This window comes from Molothrus aeneus, chromosome 14, assembly GCF_037042795.1.
Source record: "Molothrus aeneus isolate 106 chromosome 14, BPBGC_Maene_1.0, whole genome shotgun sequence".
Taxonomy (NCBI): Eukaryota; Metazoa; Chordata; class Aves; order Passeriformes; family Icteridae; genus Molothrus; species Molothrus aeneus.
In genome coordinates this window covers 3,796,157-3,809,127 of record NC_089659.1, presented here as the reverse complement: position 1 = coordinate 3,809,127, position 12,971 = coordinate 3,796,157, and the positions used below count along the sequence as shown (strand labels likewise).

Sequence of the window (12,971 nt, the reverse complement as noted above, 5' to 3'; positions counted from 1 at the left end):
CCCATTCCTGCAGAATTCATGGAGAGGCCTGGAGATGTTTTCCGTGTCCCACCATTTATCCATCATCCCTAAAGCACCCGGGACAATGCTGGGACACTGGGATGGTGCCAGGGGGGGATGTGGGAATGTGGGAGTGACATTATGGATGCTGCAGGGGACAGCAGGACTTGACAGGAGAATTTCCACCAGGAATTCGGGCTGAGTCAGAGCTTGGCTCATCCCCTACAAGTGACCCGAGTGGGTCCCCTCATCCCAAACCCCATCCCACAGGTCCTGGAAGAGGGAGGTAAATGCTCCAGCCCCGTTTCCCGGTAAAAAAAACAAAACACCAGGAATAAATCCCGAGGCCAAAATCCCTCCCAGCTCTCCCGTCCCTGTGGGTGGAGAACGGGAATTCTCCGGGAATGCCCGCAGGGCGCGGGGACGGCCTGGCCGGGCTATGCCACTCTCCGGAGTGTCCCCAGCTCCTCCTGCAGCTGCACAGGGCCATTGTCACCCTCCTGTGCCCACCAGCGGCGGTGCCAATCAGCGCAATTAACACTCACAGGCTAATTAATCTCTGGATTCTGCCTGCCGGTCCCTGACCAGCTCTGCCCCTCTGCTTTCCATGCAAATGAACTCGTTATGGTGCCCTCATTAGCCAGGCACAATTCCAGGGAAATCGGGCACGGGCCGATCCCAAAGCGCCCGAGTGGGGTTGGCACATCCCCAGTTCTGAATGCACCGCCTGGATTTTGGGGAATTCCTGGGAATGTCCGGGAAAGCCTCGCTTGGCCAAAATCGGCTCAGGGAGCGAGGGGGGCACGGGTGACATTGGTGCCCCCGCAGCCGAGCAGGACATGGGACAAACGGGACAATGCCCGGCTGCAGGGGGAGGGAATCTCCCTCGGGAGGGATGGACCCAGCTGGATCCCGTTATCCTGGCGGGGGAATCCCCAGCTGGATCCCGTTATCCCGAGTGGAATCCCCAGCTGGATCCCGTTATCCCGGCGGGGAAATGCCCCGGGATGCTCCTATAAAAAGCTCCCGAGCAGCCCCTTTGCCATGCGCTGCTTTTCCTGGGGTCAGGATGGGGTTTGGGAGCCGCTTTGGGGTCGCTCTGCTCTGCTGGGTGTTGGCTTTGGCCGCATCCTCCGATCCCTGGGGTTTTCCCTCGCGGAATTCCGGGATGTGGCGGCTGCGGGGTGACTCCCCCCGCTCGCAGCCCTGGGCTCGGGTGGATCTGTCGCAGCTGCGGGCGCTGTCCCCTCGGCCCGCGGTGGCCGTGCGCTGCCAGGAGGGGCAGCTGGCGCTCACCGTGCGCCGGGACCTCTTTGGCACCGGGCGCCCGGTGCGGGTAGCGGAGCTGAGCCTGGGCACGGCCTCCTGCCCGCCCCTGTCCCCAAACCCTACCCAGGCTTTTGTCACCTTCGTGGCCGCGCTGCACGAGTGTGGCAGCACCCTGCAGGTGAGTGGCACTGGGGGCAGCCTTGGAGTGCAGGTGCTGGCAGGTTTGGGGTGAGGAGTGCCCGAAGCAGGGGTGGATTTTTGGGGTGTGGATATCCTGGATGAGGTACACGCTCAGTCGTGGGTTTGGGATTGGATGCAGGAAGTGATGGGATGGTGGGTCCCGAGGTACTGTGCCCAAATCCTGGAGGCTTTGTGACCTCCTTCAAGCTGGAGCTTTGTTGGGATGCCAGTACAAAGCTCCGTGGTGTCCTGTAGGATCGGGAATGTGGCCTCTGTCCTGGCAAAGCCCCTGCTGGTGCCGAGTTCTTTTTCCTGATTTTCCCCCTTTCCCAAATCCTCCTTCCAGGTGACCCCAGACTCCCTGATCTACAGAACCACCCTGTTCTACAAACCCACCCGTTCTGGCAACCCCCTTATCGTGAGGGCCACCCCTGCCGAGGTCCCCATTGAGTGTCACTACCCCAGGTGAGTGCTGGCGGCTGTCCCCGCCCTGCCAGGGCCCCGAGGTGCCGGTGCCACCCCAGGCAATTCAATTCCCATCGCTTCCCTTTAGGAGGAGCAACGTGAGCAGCGGTGCCGTGCACCCCACCTGGGCCCCGTTCCGCTCCACGGTGGCGGCAGAGGAGCGGCTCCGGTTCTCCCTGCGCCTCATGGACGGTGGGTACAGCCCTGGTGGCCTCGTGTCCCTCAGCTCCCCCTCCCTGGTGGCTCCTGGGGACATCCTGGGAGCCCCAATGGAGCCAAACCCACCCCGCGGGGGTTGCTGTGCATTTAAAGAGGTCCCACACTCCCCAAAGTGACCCCGTTCATTGGGATCTGCATTCCAGACGACTGGAGCAGGGAGAGGCTCTCCAATGGCTTCCGGCTTGGGGACAGCCTCCGTTTCCAGGCCGATGTCGTCTCGGAGGGCCAGGTGTCCCTGCGGCTCTTCGTGGATCGGTGCGTGGCCACCGCCAGCCCCGACAGGAGCTCGTCCCCCCGCTACGCCTTCATCGACCTGGGCGGGTAAGGCGGGCTCGGGGCTGCCTGGGCCATCCCGGGCTCCTCAGGAGCATCCCGGTGATTCCCTGCCCTTCTCCAGGTGCCTGCTGGACAGCAGGGCAGAGGACACCGCCTCAGCCTTCGTGTCCCCGCGGCCCCGGCCGGAGTCGCTGCGGTTCCTGCTGGATGCCTTTAAATTCGCCGGAGACGCCGGGAATTTGGTGAGGTGTTGCTGCCGTCCCTCCTCGTTTCTCAGTTTATCCATGGGGGGGGAAAAACGAGCCCTAAAGTCTCCAAGATTAACTTGACTTGTAGGGGATGAGCCAAGCTTGATTAACTTGAATTTTTCCTTGATTTCCCCTGCCAGCTCTACATCAGCTGCCACCTGCGGGTGTCCCCGGTGGGTGAAGCCCCGAATTCCCGCAATAAAGCCTGTTCCTTCAGCAGAGCCAGCGGGCTGTGAGTGTCCCTGCCGCGGGGAGGGGACCGTCCCCGCCCCGGGCAGGGCTCACGGGTGACTCTGTTCCAGGTGGGCACCTCTGGAGGGCACGGCGGCCATCTGCAGCTGCTGTGACACCGGCAGCTGCCCCTCTCCCGGAGGAGATTCCCGGGAATTCCGCGCTCCGGCCGCACGGATGGGCAGGCGCCTGAGGAGGGATGGCCCCAGCCAGAGAGGTGAGTCCCCAAGGTGTCCCCTCGGGACGGGGCAGCGGGGTTTTGGCACAGTTTAAGGACAATCCTCTCCAGTGTGTCCTTAGGGGAAGGGATTTTAAAAGGAAAGAGGAGAATTTTGGGGAAAAAATTCTGTGTGGGTGAGGAGGTCCTGGCACCGTTGATCATCTCTGGAAGTGTCCCAGGCCAGGCTGGAGCCACCTGGGATAGTGGGAGGTGTCCCTGCCCATGGCACTGGATGGGCTTTGAGGCCCCTTCCATCCCAAACCATTCCATGATTCTATCCTGACTGTGTCCTTGCATTTTAAACCCCTGGAATTCTGCTCTTCTGGTGTCTATCTTCCTCTAATTCCCAAATTCTAGCCCAAGCAGGAATTCCCTCTCCTGGGTACTCATTCCCATCTTTTTCCAGGTGAGCCCTCAGGGCCGACTGAGGCTGATGTCTCCGTGGGACCCCTGCTAATCCTGGAGCCTGCTCAGGGATTCCTGAGCCCCTCTGGAAGTCCAGGAGCAGCTGGGAACACCCCCCAAGGTAAGGGGTCACTGTGGGGTCTTTGTGGGGTTGTGTCTCCAGGCTCACCCAGGGATTTCACAAAGGGATTTTCTGGAACAGTCCCCCAGACCTGCCCTGTGGGATCCTTCCCAAAGATTGGCTGGAGGCTGGGAAGGCAATGAACGAGTGCTGAGAGGGTTTTGTCCCTTCCAGATGCTGCTGGTGGAATTCCTGTGCTGATCCAGGGGCTCCTGCTGGCAGCAGCCACCCTGCTGAGCCTGACTGCCCTGGGCATGCTCCTGTGGATGTGCCGGAAAAGGCTCTGCCCTCCGGGAGTGTCCCAGTGATCCCAATAAAGAGAAGAAGCATTTGTCACCTCCTGGTCTTCTCTGTGGGGTGGGAGGTGCCCCAGGTGGCTTTGGGTGGGAGCCCATCCTCTGGGAAAGAGGTGGGATTGGGGATCTGGAGCTGTTGCCACCTGGAAGGGATTCCCAAACCTCCAAGCACTTGGGTTTGGGAAGTACAGGTGGATTTTCCAAAGGTTGTGTTATGGAAAGGAATCCTAAGCAAGGTGTGGCTCCTATTTTTAGGGGTTTAATTGGTGTTCTGAGGTTCTAGCTGATTTCCTGATTTTGGAGTTCCTGTTTTCCCTTCCTTAGCCAGTGGAATGTGGGAATTATGCTCCAAGATCCCTTGAAAGGATGCAAGAGCAGCTGGAATTCTGGGATTTTGCTTAGTTGTAGTGCTGAGTTTGACTTCTCTACAGGGGAAATCTTGGAGGAACCTCAGGGATGGGAAAGGGCTGGATGGGAATGAATTCCATTGTTTTTATGGAATGTGAGAGCTCTGGGATGAGCACAGCAATGGAATTGCATTCCTGGGCCATGGTGGGAGCTGGGGACTCTTCCTGGGATGATCCCAAAGCTGGAGATCCCCTTCCAGGGCAGCTGCAGATGCTGTGGGTTCTGGGGATGTGTGGGGGGGAGGAAAGAGCAGCCTTACTTGGGATGGGTGCCTTCCACACCTCTGCACTCCTCTTCCCCTGGTTTTTGTCTCCAGAGAGTTTCTGGGGATGTCCTGGACTCTTGCTGCCAGTGCAGTGCCAAACCTGGTTGGGTAAGCACAAAATCCTCCTGTCATGGTGCTGTGGTCATGGTCCAGCCTTTGAGGCTGTCTCTGCTCCATGCAGGTGGAAGGCAGGACTGAGATTTGTACACCTAAATCTGCTGGTTGGAACTCCATAAACTAACCACCAGCTCAGATCCACCTGAGTGATCTCTGGCTCTTCTCCTGTGACAAAATTGCCACAGTCAGTAGAGTGGCAGATTCAATTACTGGCATGGAATAAGATCTTCTCAAAGACTTTATGAGGGTTGAACATCCAAAAATTGGCATAATTGGAGTAAAGATAGAAGGAACAGTGAAACTGCTTGAGAGAGAAACTGAAAAATGGTAAAGAAAAAGGAATAATATGCACGATGTTGTAAATGTGTTTGGAAGCAGCGTGCCATTGTAAGGACTACAAAGAAAAGGAAATGAGGATGTTACAAGATGAGTTTGAACAAAGAAAGTGACAAAAAGAGCTGTTATCTCTGTGAATAGAACAATTGCAGAAACAACTGGGGTGGGGGGAAGGAAAAGAGTGGAGGACAAATTAGAATTTATGATCTGATATATTAGGTTCCATAAAGATCCATTAGTTAATTGCATCCCCAGAAGATTGGGATGGAGATATATGGAAGGGATCCTGACTGGGAATTTAGGGATGAGAGTAGTGAAGAGAGTGAAATGTAGTTTAAGGTGGCCCCTCTTATTAAAATTGAAGTGTCCCTTGGGCCCTAAGGGGGTAACCAAAGAAATACCACCAGAACCATTCTGTGGGACCTTCTTCAACTGAAAATTTGCGAGGACTATATGGCTAGAAGGTTGGCAAGAGTGGAATTGGGTATTTGTTGTGTTTCTTTGATTAGGGGAGATTATCTGAAACCCAAGGTGAAGCAGAGGTGGCTTTTGGGGACCAGGGGGGTTTTTTAACAGAGGAAGCAGATTCTAACAATGAATCACATTCTATCACATGCTGAACAGCTCACTGTGCAAGGGAAAAAACTTTTACAGAAAGGGTGATAAAGTTCTGGAATGCTCTGCCCAGAGAGGTGGTGGAGTCACCATCCCTGGGTGTGTTTAACAAAGCCTGGATGTGGCACTGGGTGCCAGGGTTTGGTTGAGGGGTTGGGGCTGGGTTGGACTCGATCTTTAAGGTCTCTTCCAACCTGTTCATTCTGTGAATAGATCCTTGGGAATGAGACCAATAACTGCTGTCCCTGTATATTCACTGAACATTTTAACCCTGTCTCAGCTTCCACAGACCCCCAGGCCTTGAAGGTGGAACCCTTGCTCGTTTAAAACTCTATCTCATTATGAAAAGAGACCAACCAAAAGACAACAATGGAGTTAAACAGCACATTGCTGTTGGGTGGATACACCTGAGCCACTCACTAGAAGGGGTAACCAGTTTGGAGTCTCCCCACTGAGACTTGTCCCATTTCCCCTTCCAGGACCCACACTGGGTTATACCAAAATCACAAAACCCAGCCCTTTTGACCCAGCTCTCGTTTATCCCTCAATAATCCTGGTGCATGGAGTGAAAACCCCCAGGTCTTTTATTTGTACGAATCGGTGTGGTAATGGTTGTAATCATGGTTAAGACTGAGTGCACTGCAATGACAATCACTAAAAAGCAGGCTCTAATTGTACAAATTCAGGAGTCCCACCCATTAACGTGGATTTGGCAGAGGGAAACGTAAGTGCACAGTATGTGACAGACAACCCCCAAAAATGAAGTGGAAATTTACTTGTTTAGTTTTCAATGTGGTTCCTTTGAAAAGGGATACAGATCTAAGCAGACTGGTAGCTGTTTAATGAGTGTTACATAAGAGGAACACACAGGAAGAGACATAGTATCAGACATAATTTATCTGTTTATCTTGGAGATATAATTTAAATTAAACTAGGATTGTTCCTATCAACATGGCAAAAATCGCCTTAACCCCCACAGTGTATCCTACTACCTCTTGGACCTGTTGCAATCTCCACATATTTCTGAAATTGAGCCCAATGGTATTAAAAGACAAGCCAGCAACAAGTGATCCTTAATCCCTGATGAAGCCCCAGGCCTGTGGAACTGTCACTGCAGGTTAATATCTCTGCACTTAAACCTACTTGCTTATCATTCCTAAATACATCTGCCTGGGGCGGCTCACAGGGCTGCACAGTGAGCCCTCACCTCTCCAAAACGAGCCAGGAGAGCTGTGACTGGCATCCCAGGAACAGGATTAGGAGTATTAAATAAACAGCACAGATGCTGGAGTTCTGGCAAATAAATTAAGCCTGGCAACAAGTGATTTGTGTGAGCAAGAACACCAGTTAAAGTCTTCTTTGTTGGCATTAGGAACTGGTCAATATCTCCTGGCTGGTATGTTGTCTAAATAGCAAAGAATTATTGAAAAGGACCCCCACCTAACTGTGAATGCACTTGGCATCACCCAGAATAATGTTTCCATAGCTCTCAGCTGTATCCAAGCTCAGTTGCAGGTGCAATCCACTACAGCAAAAAGGGAAGGTGATGAGGGCACCTTACCCACTGAGGTTCAAAAGGTGATTTGGGTAAATAATTTCTACTCACAGAGTATTTAAAATATTTATTTTAAATGACCACACCAGAAATAGGGCCACAGCTTTTATCCTAACTCTATGCAATGTTTAATGGTTGGACTTGATGATTTTTAGAGGTGTTTTCCAGCCTAAATGATTCTATAAACCCAATCATTGCATTGGGATTGAATCAGCATGGAATTGTACTCTGTTAGAGCCTGGAGTATGGGCCCAGCAAAATGGGAACAAATGGCACACTGTCACTGCTGCCACATGTGTTGTGCAGAAACAACAAGGATTTATTTGTGAGTGTAATACTCTAAAGACCCAAGACATTTGTCTTGACACTGAACACAATGTTTGTCATTTTGAAATACATCCCAGAGAGACCTCTGAGACTGTACTTGGGTGTGTTGGGAATGGCTGTATTTGCATGAGAGCCCTTTGTGATTCTCTATAAATAGAGAATATGCACAGTCCCTCAAATACCTGCATCTGTAATTTTATTAAAGTTATGGGATGCAGCTTTAACTATGCAGCCACAGCCCACCATGCCACAGCAAGAGTGAAGAAAGGTGGAAAACATCACTGGTGAGAAAATCTGCTCAGGTGGTCACCAACAGCCACCAGAGCTATGAATTCCACCTAATTGTAGTCTTGTCAATCATTATAGTTTTGTGTTCATTGTTATACTTCTGTTTATATGTCCCATTACAGCTTATATCAAAGTATAATAGCTATGAGTGGATGTGTAGGTATTAAGGGATCAGCAAATCTGACATGTTATCTCATTTACCAGCCTATTACCCACTCAGTAAATTAACTTCCAGCTCAGCTCTGCCTCAGTGATCCCTGACTCTTCTGCTGCAGCACAGGGGGTGACATTCATTGAGTGGAAGCTGCACTGTGGGGTTTTAAGTCATCTTTTCTCCTGTTCTGCTCCATTTCCCCCCCTTGCTGAGAATCTCCATCCTCTGCTGGTTCATCTCACTTTCCAGCCTGCCATGAGTGGGATGGGGTGGGTTTGTGTTCAGTGGCTTTGGGGTCAGTGTTAGCTCACATCGAGCTGAGAGGGGACACTGAGACATGCCCAGCACTGAACCAGGGCAGGAATTGGCATTTCACTCATTCTACCTGGTGCCTTCTAGGTCTGGCGTGGGGGGAACAGGAGGGATGGGCTGTGAGGTGCAGAGCCGCCTCCAGATGTGCTGGAGGTAGGGATGCTGTGGTTGTTGCTATTTGCAGCTGGGTTAGGGCATGAGCTGGCTGTGCAGAGCACCAAAGAGAGCCCAGAGCCACCTGGGTGGCCAGACTGGGAGTGCTTAGTGTGTTTATATCCAAATTTCTACAAACTCTTTGCAGAAGAACAACCCGGATCCCATAAAAGTAATGAACTTTAAGTCCCTCAGTCCTTCTGGTGCCATTGAAGACTTCTGCCTGTGTTGCAAGTTTAAAGAAAAGCTGCCATTCTGGGGCTTAAAAGGGGCATCTAAGGGACAGTCATGAAGCATTCAGGGACAAACCCAAGGTTTAAACAGCTGCAAAGACAGCCAAGGGCTGGGAGCTGAGTGCTGCTGCCTGTGTGTGCAGATCAGCATTGGATTAGACAGTGGCCTGGCTTGTTTGCCTCTCTGATGATACCAGATGACTTCTTGGCCCACTGCATCATCTGGAGAAAAACAGCTGAACAAATGGAGATGTGCAGGTGAGCTGCAGTTCAGGGACTTGTTTTCTGTCTTGTGGGCTTTGGTATTTGTTTTGTTTTGTTTTTCTCTGCTGAGCTCTGAGGGGATTTGGATATTTGACTCTCCCCAGCCTGCTGGCCTTGGCAGGAAGGTTTCAACTTCTCAGCACTGAGTAAGGTAACTGTGAGAGGGTGAGTGCTTCAGCCAGCTCGAGGAGCTGATTTATTCCTCAATAGAGCCTTTGAGGGGCTGGAAATAGGATGTGATTTGTACTCAGGGCCGGTGCTGGCTTGCTGGGATGAATTCTGTTCAAACCATCACCTGTGAGTGCAGCCCTTGCCTCCACTGGGATCTCACTGCTGCTCCCCCATTTTCTTCTCCCTGCCCACACAGGATTAGCCAGCCCAGATATAATCTCTTCATCCCTCCCGAACCGCTGAGAAATCCTGTGCCAGCTGGTTTTGAGAGGGGGAAAAAGAAAAGAAATAAAGGAAAAAAAAAAAAGGCAGCTCTTTTCCGATTTACAAAACTTAGAGAAGGGGGAGGGAGGAAATGGGGGAGAATAATTGGGCAATTCCCGGCATCCTCGATGGCAGCTCTTAGGCAATTCCGGGGACTCGGCAGCACCCTTATCGCAGTTCTGGGAGATGATCCGTCTGCTCAGCCGGCAATTAGAGCTGGGAATGGGAAGCTGCCACTTAGCCCTGCCTTTGTAGGGCTGTTGGCACTTCTGCTCTGGAGGCAGGATTATTGTGAGCTGCCTTTGCCGTGCTGGGACAGAGCCTTGTGGGCAGGGTGGCTGCCAGGGAATAAAGGCTCTGCTCTGTTTTCTTTCACAGTTTTTTCTGTCAAATTGGAAAGTGTAAGCTGCTCCCTGCTCCCGTTTCATCCTGGTCTAACTTTCCTTCCATCTTTCTGTGGAACTTGGCTTGCTGGTGCCATCTGTGAAGGTGCCAGTGCTGTGTGTTTATGTGCACAGGAAAAATGCTGAGCTGAGAGAGATATTTGTCTCTGCCTGGGCCATGGACCTCCTGTAGGAGCCTGCTTAGGTCAGCAGGGTGCATTTTGGGGTGTCTGTGCTACTGCAGAGCTTAATGAACCTTCCTACATCTTTGCTGTGGTGCATCCCTGGTTTTTCCACATCCCACAGCACTTGAATAATGAAATATCCTTGATCCTCAGCTGCTTTGGTGACTGCTGCTGCTTTGTGCAGACACACCGGCCCAACTGGGAGGGTGGCAAGCCCTGGTCTCTGGCCCCCACAGAGCTCTGTGGGGTTTGGTGCTGCCCCAAGGCAGTGCAGGGATGTTTGCCCAGCTCCTCTGTTGGTGTTTGGGGTCTCAGATAATGACAAGGCAAGGAAAGGACTGGAACAGGGAGGCAAAGACAGGTCCCTGCAGGTCCCTTCAGCCCTGCTTGCATCCCCCAGGCACCGGAGGCTTGGCCAGGCCAGGCTGGTGAGGGTTGGGCAGCCAGCCCTGTCCTGCCCAGCCCAGCAGGTCCCCTGCTCCTGGGGACAGCCAGCTGTTCTCCATGGCTTTAGCCCTGCTGCTGGGAAGGGCTTGGTGCTTTTCCAGCTTTCAGAGATGGGGCAACTGAGAGGTGTTTTAAAAGATTTTATTCCATTATCAATCTCAATGATGGGTAAAACCTAAGAGATGCAAAACTCAATGCCATTCCATCAGAAGTTAACCTATTTCCTGGTTACAATACCTTAGAAATGTTTTTCAGCCTATTAGCTTTTGCCACACAGAGCTGCTAATACTTCTAACACCAATCACCTGTATTTTTACCCCATGTGGTCCTGCTACAATGCATCTTTCACAGCTCTAAGTCTCTAAAATATCTGGTCTTTTGGCAAGGCCATATTTTGAAACTCATTGAAACTTGTTTCTGGTTCAACCTCCCTCTCACCAATGCCATCTCTATTCCATGGCCTTCCTAAGCCAGCACACCTTATCTCAGTGTTTGCATACACATGTACAGAACAATGTAAACTTTCTATCAGATTTGAAAAATCCCTTTCAAATCCATTTCTCACAGGCTGGGGCAGTGCCCACTGTGGCTGTGCTGGCCACAGGAGTGCTTGGCACTGTGCTGGTGTTCACAGGGGTCCCAGGAGGAGGGAAGAGATGAGGATCTGACTCTGTGTTTCAGAAGGCTGATTTATTATTTTATTATATACATTATATTAAAAGAAAATTATATATTAAAACTATACTAAAAGAATAGAAGAAAGGATTTCATCAGAAGGTTAGCAAGGAAAGGAAAGGAATGATAATAAAATCTTGTGATTGACCAGACAGTCTGAGCCAGCTGACTGTGATTGGCCATTAATTAAAAACAACCACATGAGACCAGTCCCAGATGCACCTGTTGCATTCCACAGCAGCAGATAACCATTGCTTACATTTTGTTTCTCAGGTCTCTCAGCTTCTTGGGAGAAAAAATCCTAAGGACAGGATTTTAAAATGTGTCTGTGACATGGCAGCAGGGATGAGGTGGGTGCCACCAGGTACCTCTCTCCTGTGGGCTCAGCAGGAACCTCACGCTTTGGAATTAATTTCGGGATTTATTTTTCCCCCCCCCTTGCTGATTTATCTCTCGAGTTTTCTAGGCCAGCTGTCCTCCTTTATTATCCTCATGCTACCTATTTATCTCGCCTGTCCCCTCTGCTCCCCGCTTCCCTCCCCTTGCTTTGCCTGGCCCTGGCTCAGCTCCTGCCCGCCAGCAAAAACAAACCAGGCTGGCAGAGCAGCGTGACAGCTCCCGTGGAGCCACATCACCCCGACAGCCGAGTCAGCAGAGTCCCCTCTGCTGTCGCCCGGTGCGGCACAAAGGTGCCCCAGCCCCCTGGACAGCGCTGGCTGTGCTGCTCCGGAGGAGCGGGAGGGAGGCGGTGACATCCCCGAGCTGTGTGCTGGGCTCAGGACAGCCCTGTCCCCACCCCTGCTGCCACCCATCCTCCTCTGACACCCCCGGGCAGAGCCAGGGCAGGGCTGGCCCCAGCAGCCGCTGCAGAGCATCCTCTCCGAATGCCCCGGCTGTGGGCACCGCGCCTCTGCACGGGGCTGGGGCGGGGACAGAGCAACCTGCTTGCTCCAAATGGTAATAATTATAAATTGTATTATAAATGTATCATATTATAAATTATATTATAAGTAAATAGATTATATACATTTAATATATATTATATAGAAATATATTATATTATATATAATATATAAAATTATATTATAAATAAATTAAATATAAATATGAAATCAGTAATAATAACATTTTGCAGTTCTGTCTTCTGTTCTGGGCATTGTCTGTTCAGAGAGGTGGGTGGGATGGAGGAGATGGAAGTCCTGGCCAAGAGTGGCTGTGGATACAGGGCAGAGCCCAGGGGCTGATATAGGGACAACCAACAGCAATGACAAAAAAAACCCCAAACAAACAAAAAAACCCTCCCCAAAAAAAACCCAAAACAAAAAACCCACCCCAAAACAAAGGAAAAAAACCCCAAACCCAAAAGCCAAATCAAACCAACCAAAAAAAACCCACCCAAAAAACCCAACAACAAAAACCCAAACCCAGCCAAAAATAATAATAAAAATAAAAAAAAACCCAAACCAAAAAACAAACAAACAAAAAACCCCAAACAAACAAACAAAACCCAAAAAACCCCCAAACCACCAAAACCTCAGTCTCTTGTAGCTGCAGGTATTACAAACCCAGCCTTTGCAGCGCCCTGCTTTAATTTAGCCCTTGCTTCCCCTTCTGCTGCCCTGCAGCCTCTGTGCCCAGCCATGAGCAAACCAGATGGAGCCTTCAGTCAGAGGAGGACAATGGGAGTAGGTGTAGGAAACCCTGCACCAAAATACTCTGTGTATAATTTTATTCCCTCTTATCCCACATGCCAGCTCTATCCCACAGCAGAGCTCTCATCTGAAATCAGGCATGCTGAGCAGAAATAGCCTGATGCTTCAGAGATGTGCCTTCAGAGCCTGCAGAGAAGCTAACCCTTCATTGCCCACAGCTGCAGGACACAGATGTGC

At 51.3% G+C, this 12,971-nt stretch overlaps 1 protein-coding gene across 1 annotated transcript; it reads left to right on the top strand.

The window, feature by feature from the left end:
* Positions 1 to 1,069: 1,069 nt before the first annotated feature.
* On the top strand, positions 1,070 to 3,942 carry LOC136562659 (zona pellucida sperm-binding protein 3-like). The gene is made up of 9 exons (XM_066559609.1): positions 1,070 to 1,447; positions 1,796 to 1,914; positions 2,003 to 2,106; positions 2,277 to 2,454; positions 2,531 to 2,651; positions 2,798 to 2,889; positions 2,960 to 3,105; positions 3,515 to 3,634; positions 3,809 to 3,942. The coding sequence occupies exons 1-9, from the start codon at positions 1,070 to 1,072 to the stop codon at positions 3,940 to 3,942; spliced, it is 1,392 nt and encodes a 463-aa protein (XP_066415706.1).
* The last annotated feature ends 9,029 nt before the right edge of the window (positions 3,943 to 12,971 follow it).

What these genes read in the sequence shown, in the direction of transcription:
- LOC136562659 (XM_066559609.1), top strand. Translation starts at nt 1,070, where the DNA reads ATGGGGTTTGGGAGCCGCTTTGGGGTCGCTCTGCTCTGCTGGGTGTTG. An exon ending in AGTGTGGCAGCACCCTGCAG is followed by an intron (nt 1,448 to 1,795) that starts GTGAGTGGCACT and finishes TCCTCCTTCCAG; the next exon opens with GTGACCCCAGACTCCCTGAT. An exon ending in CCGGAGACGCCGGGAATTTG is followed by an intron (nt 2,652 to 2,797) that starts GTGAGGTGTTGC and finishes TTCCCCTGCCAG; the next exon opens with CTCTACATCAGCTGCCACCT.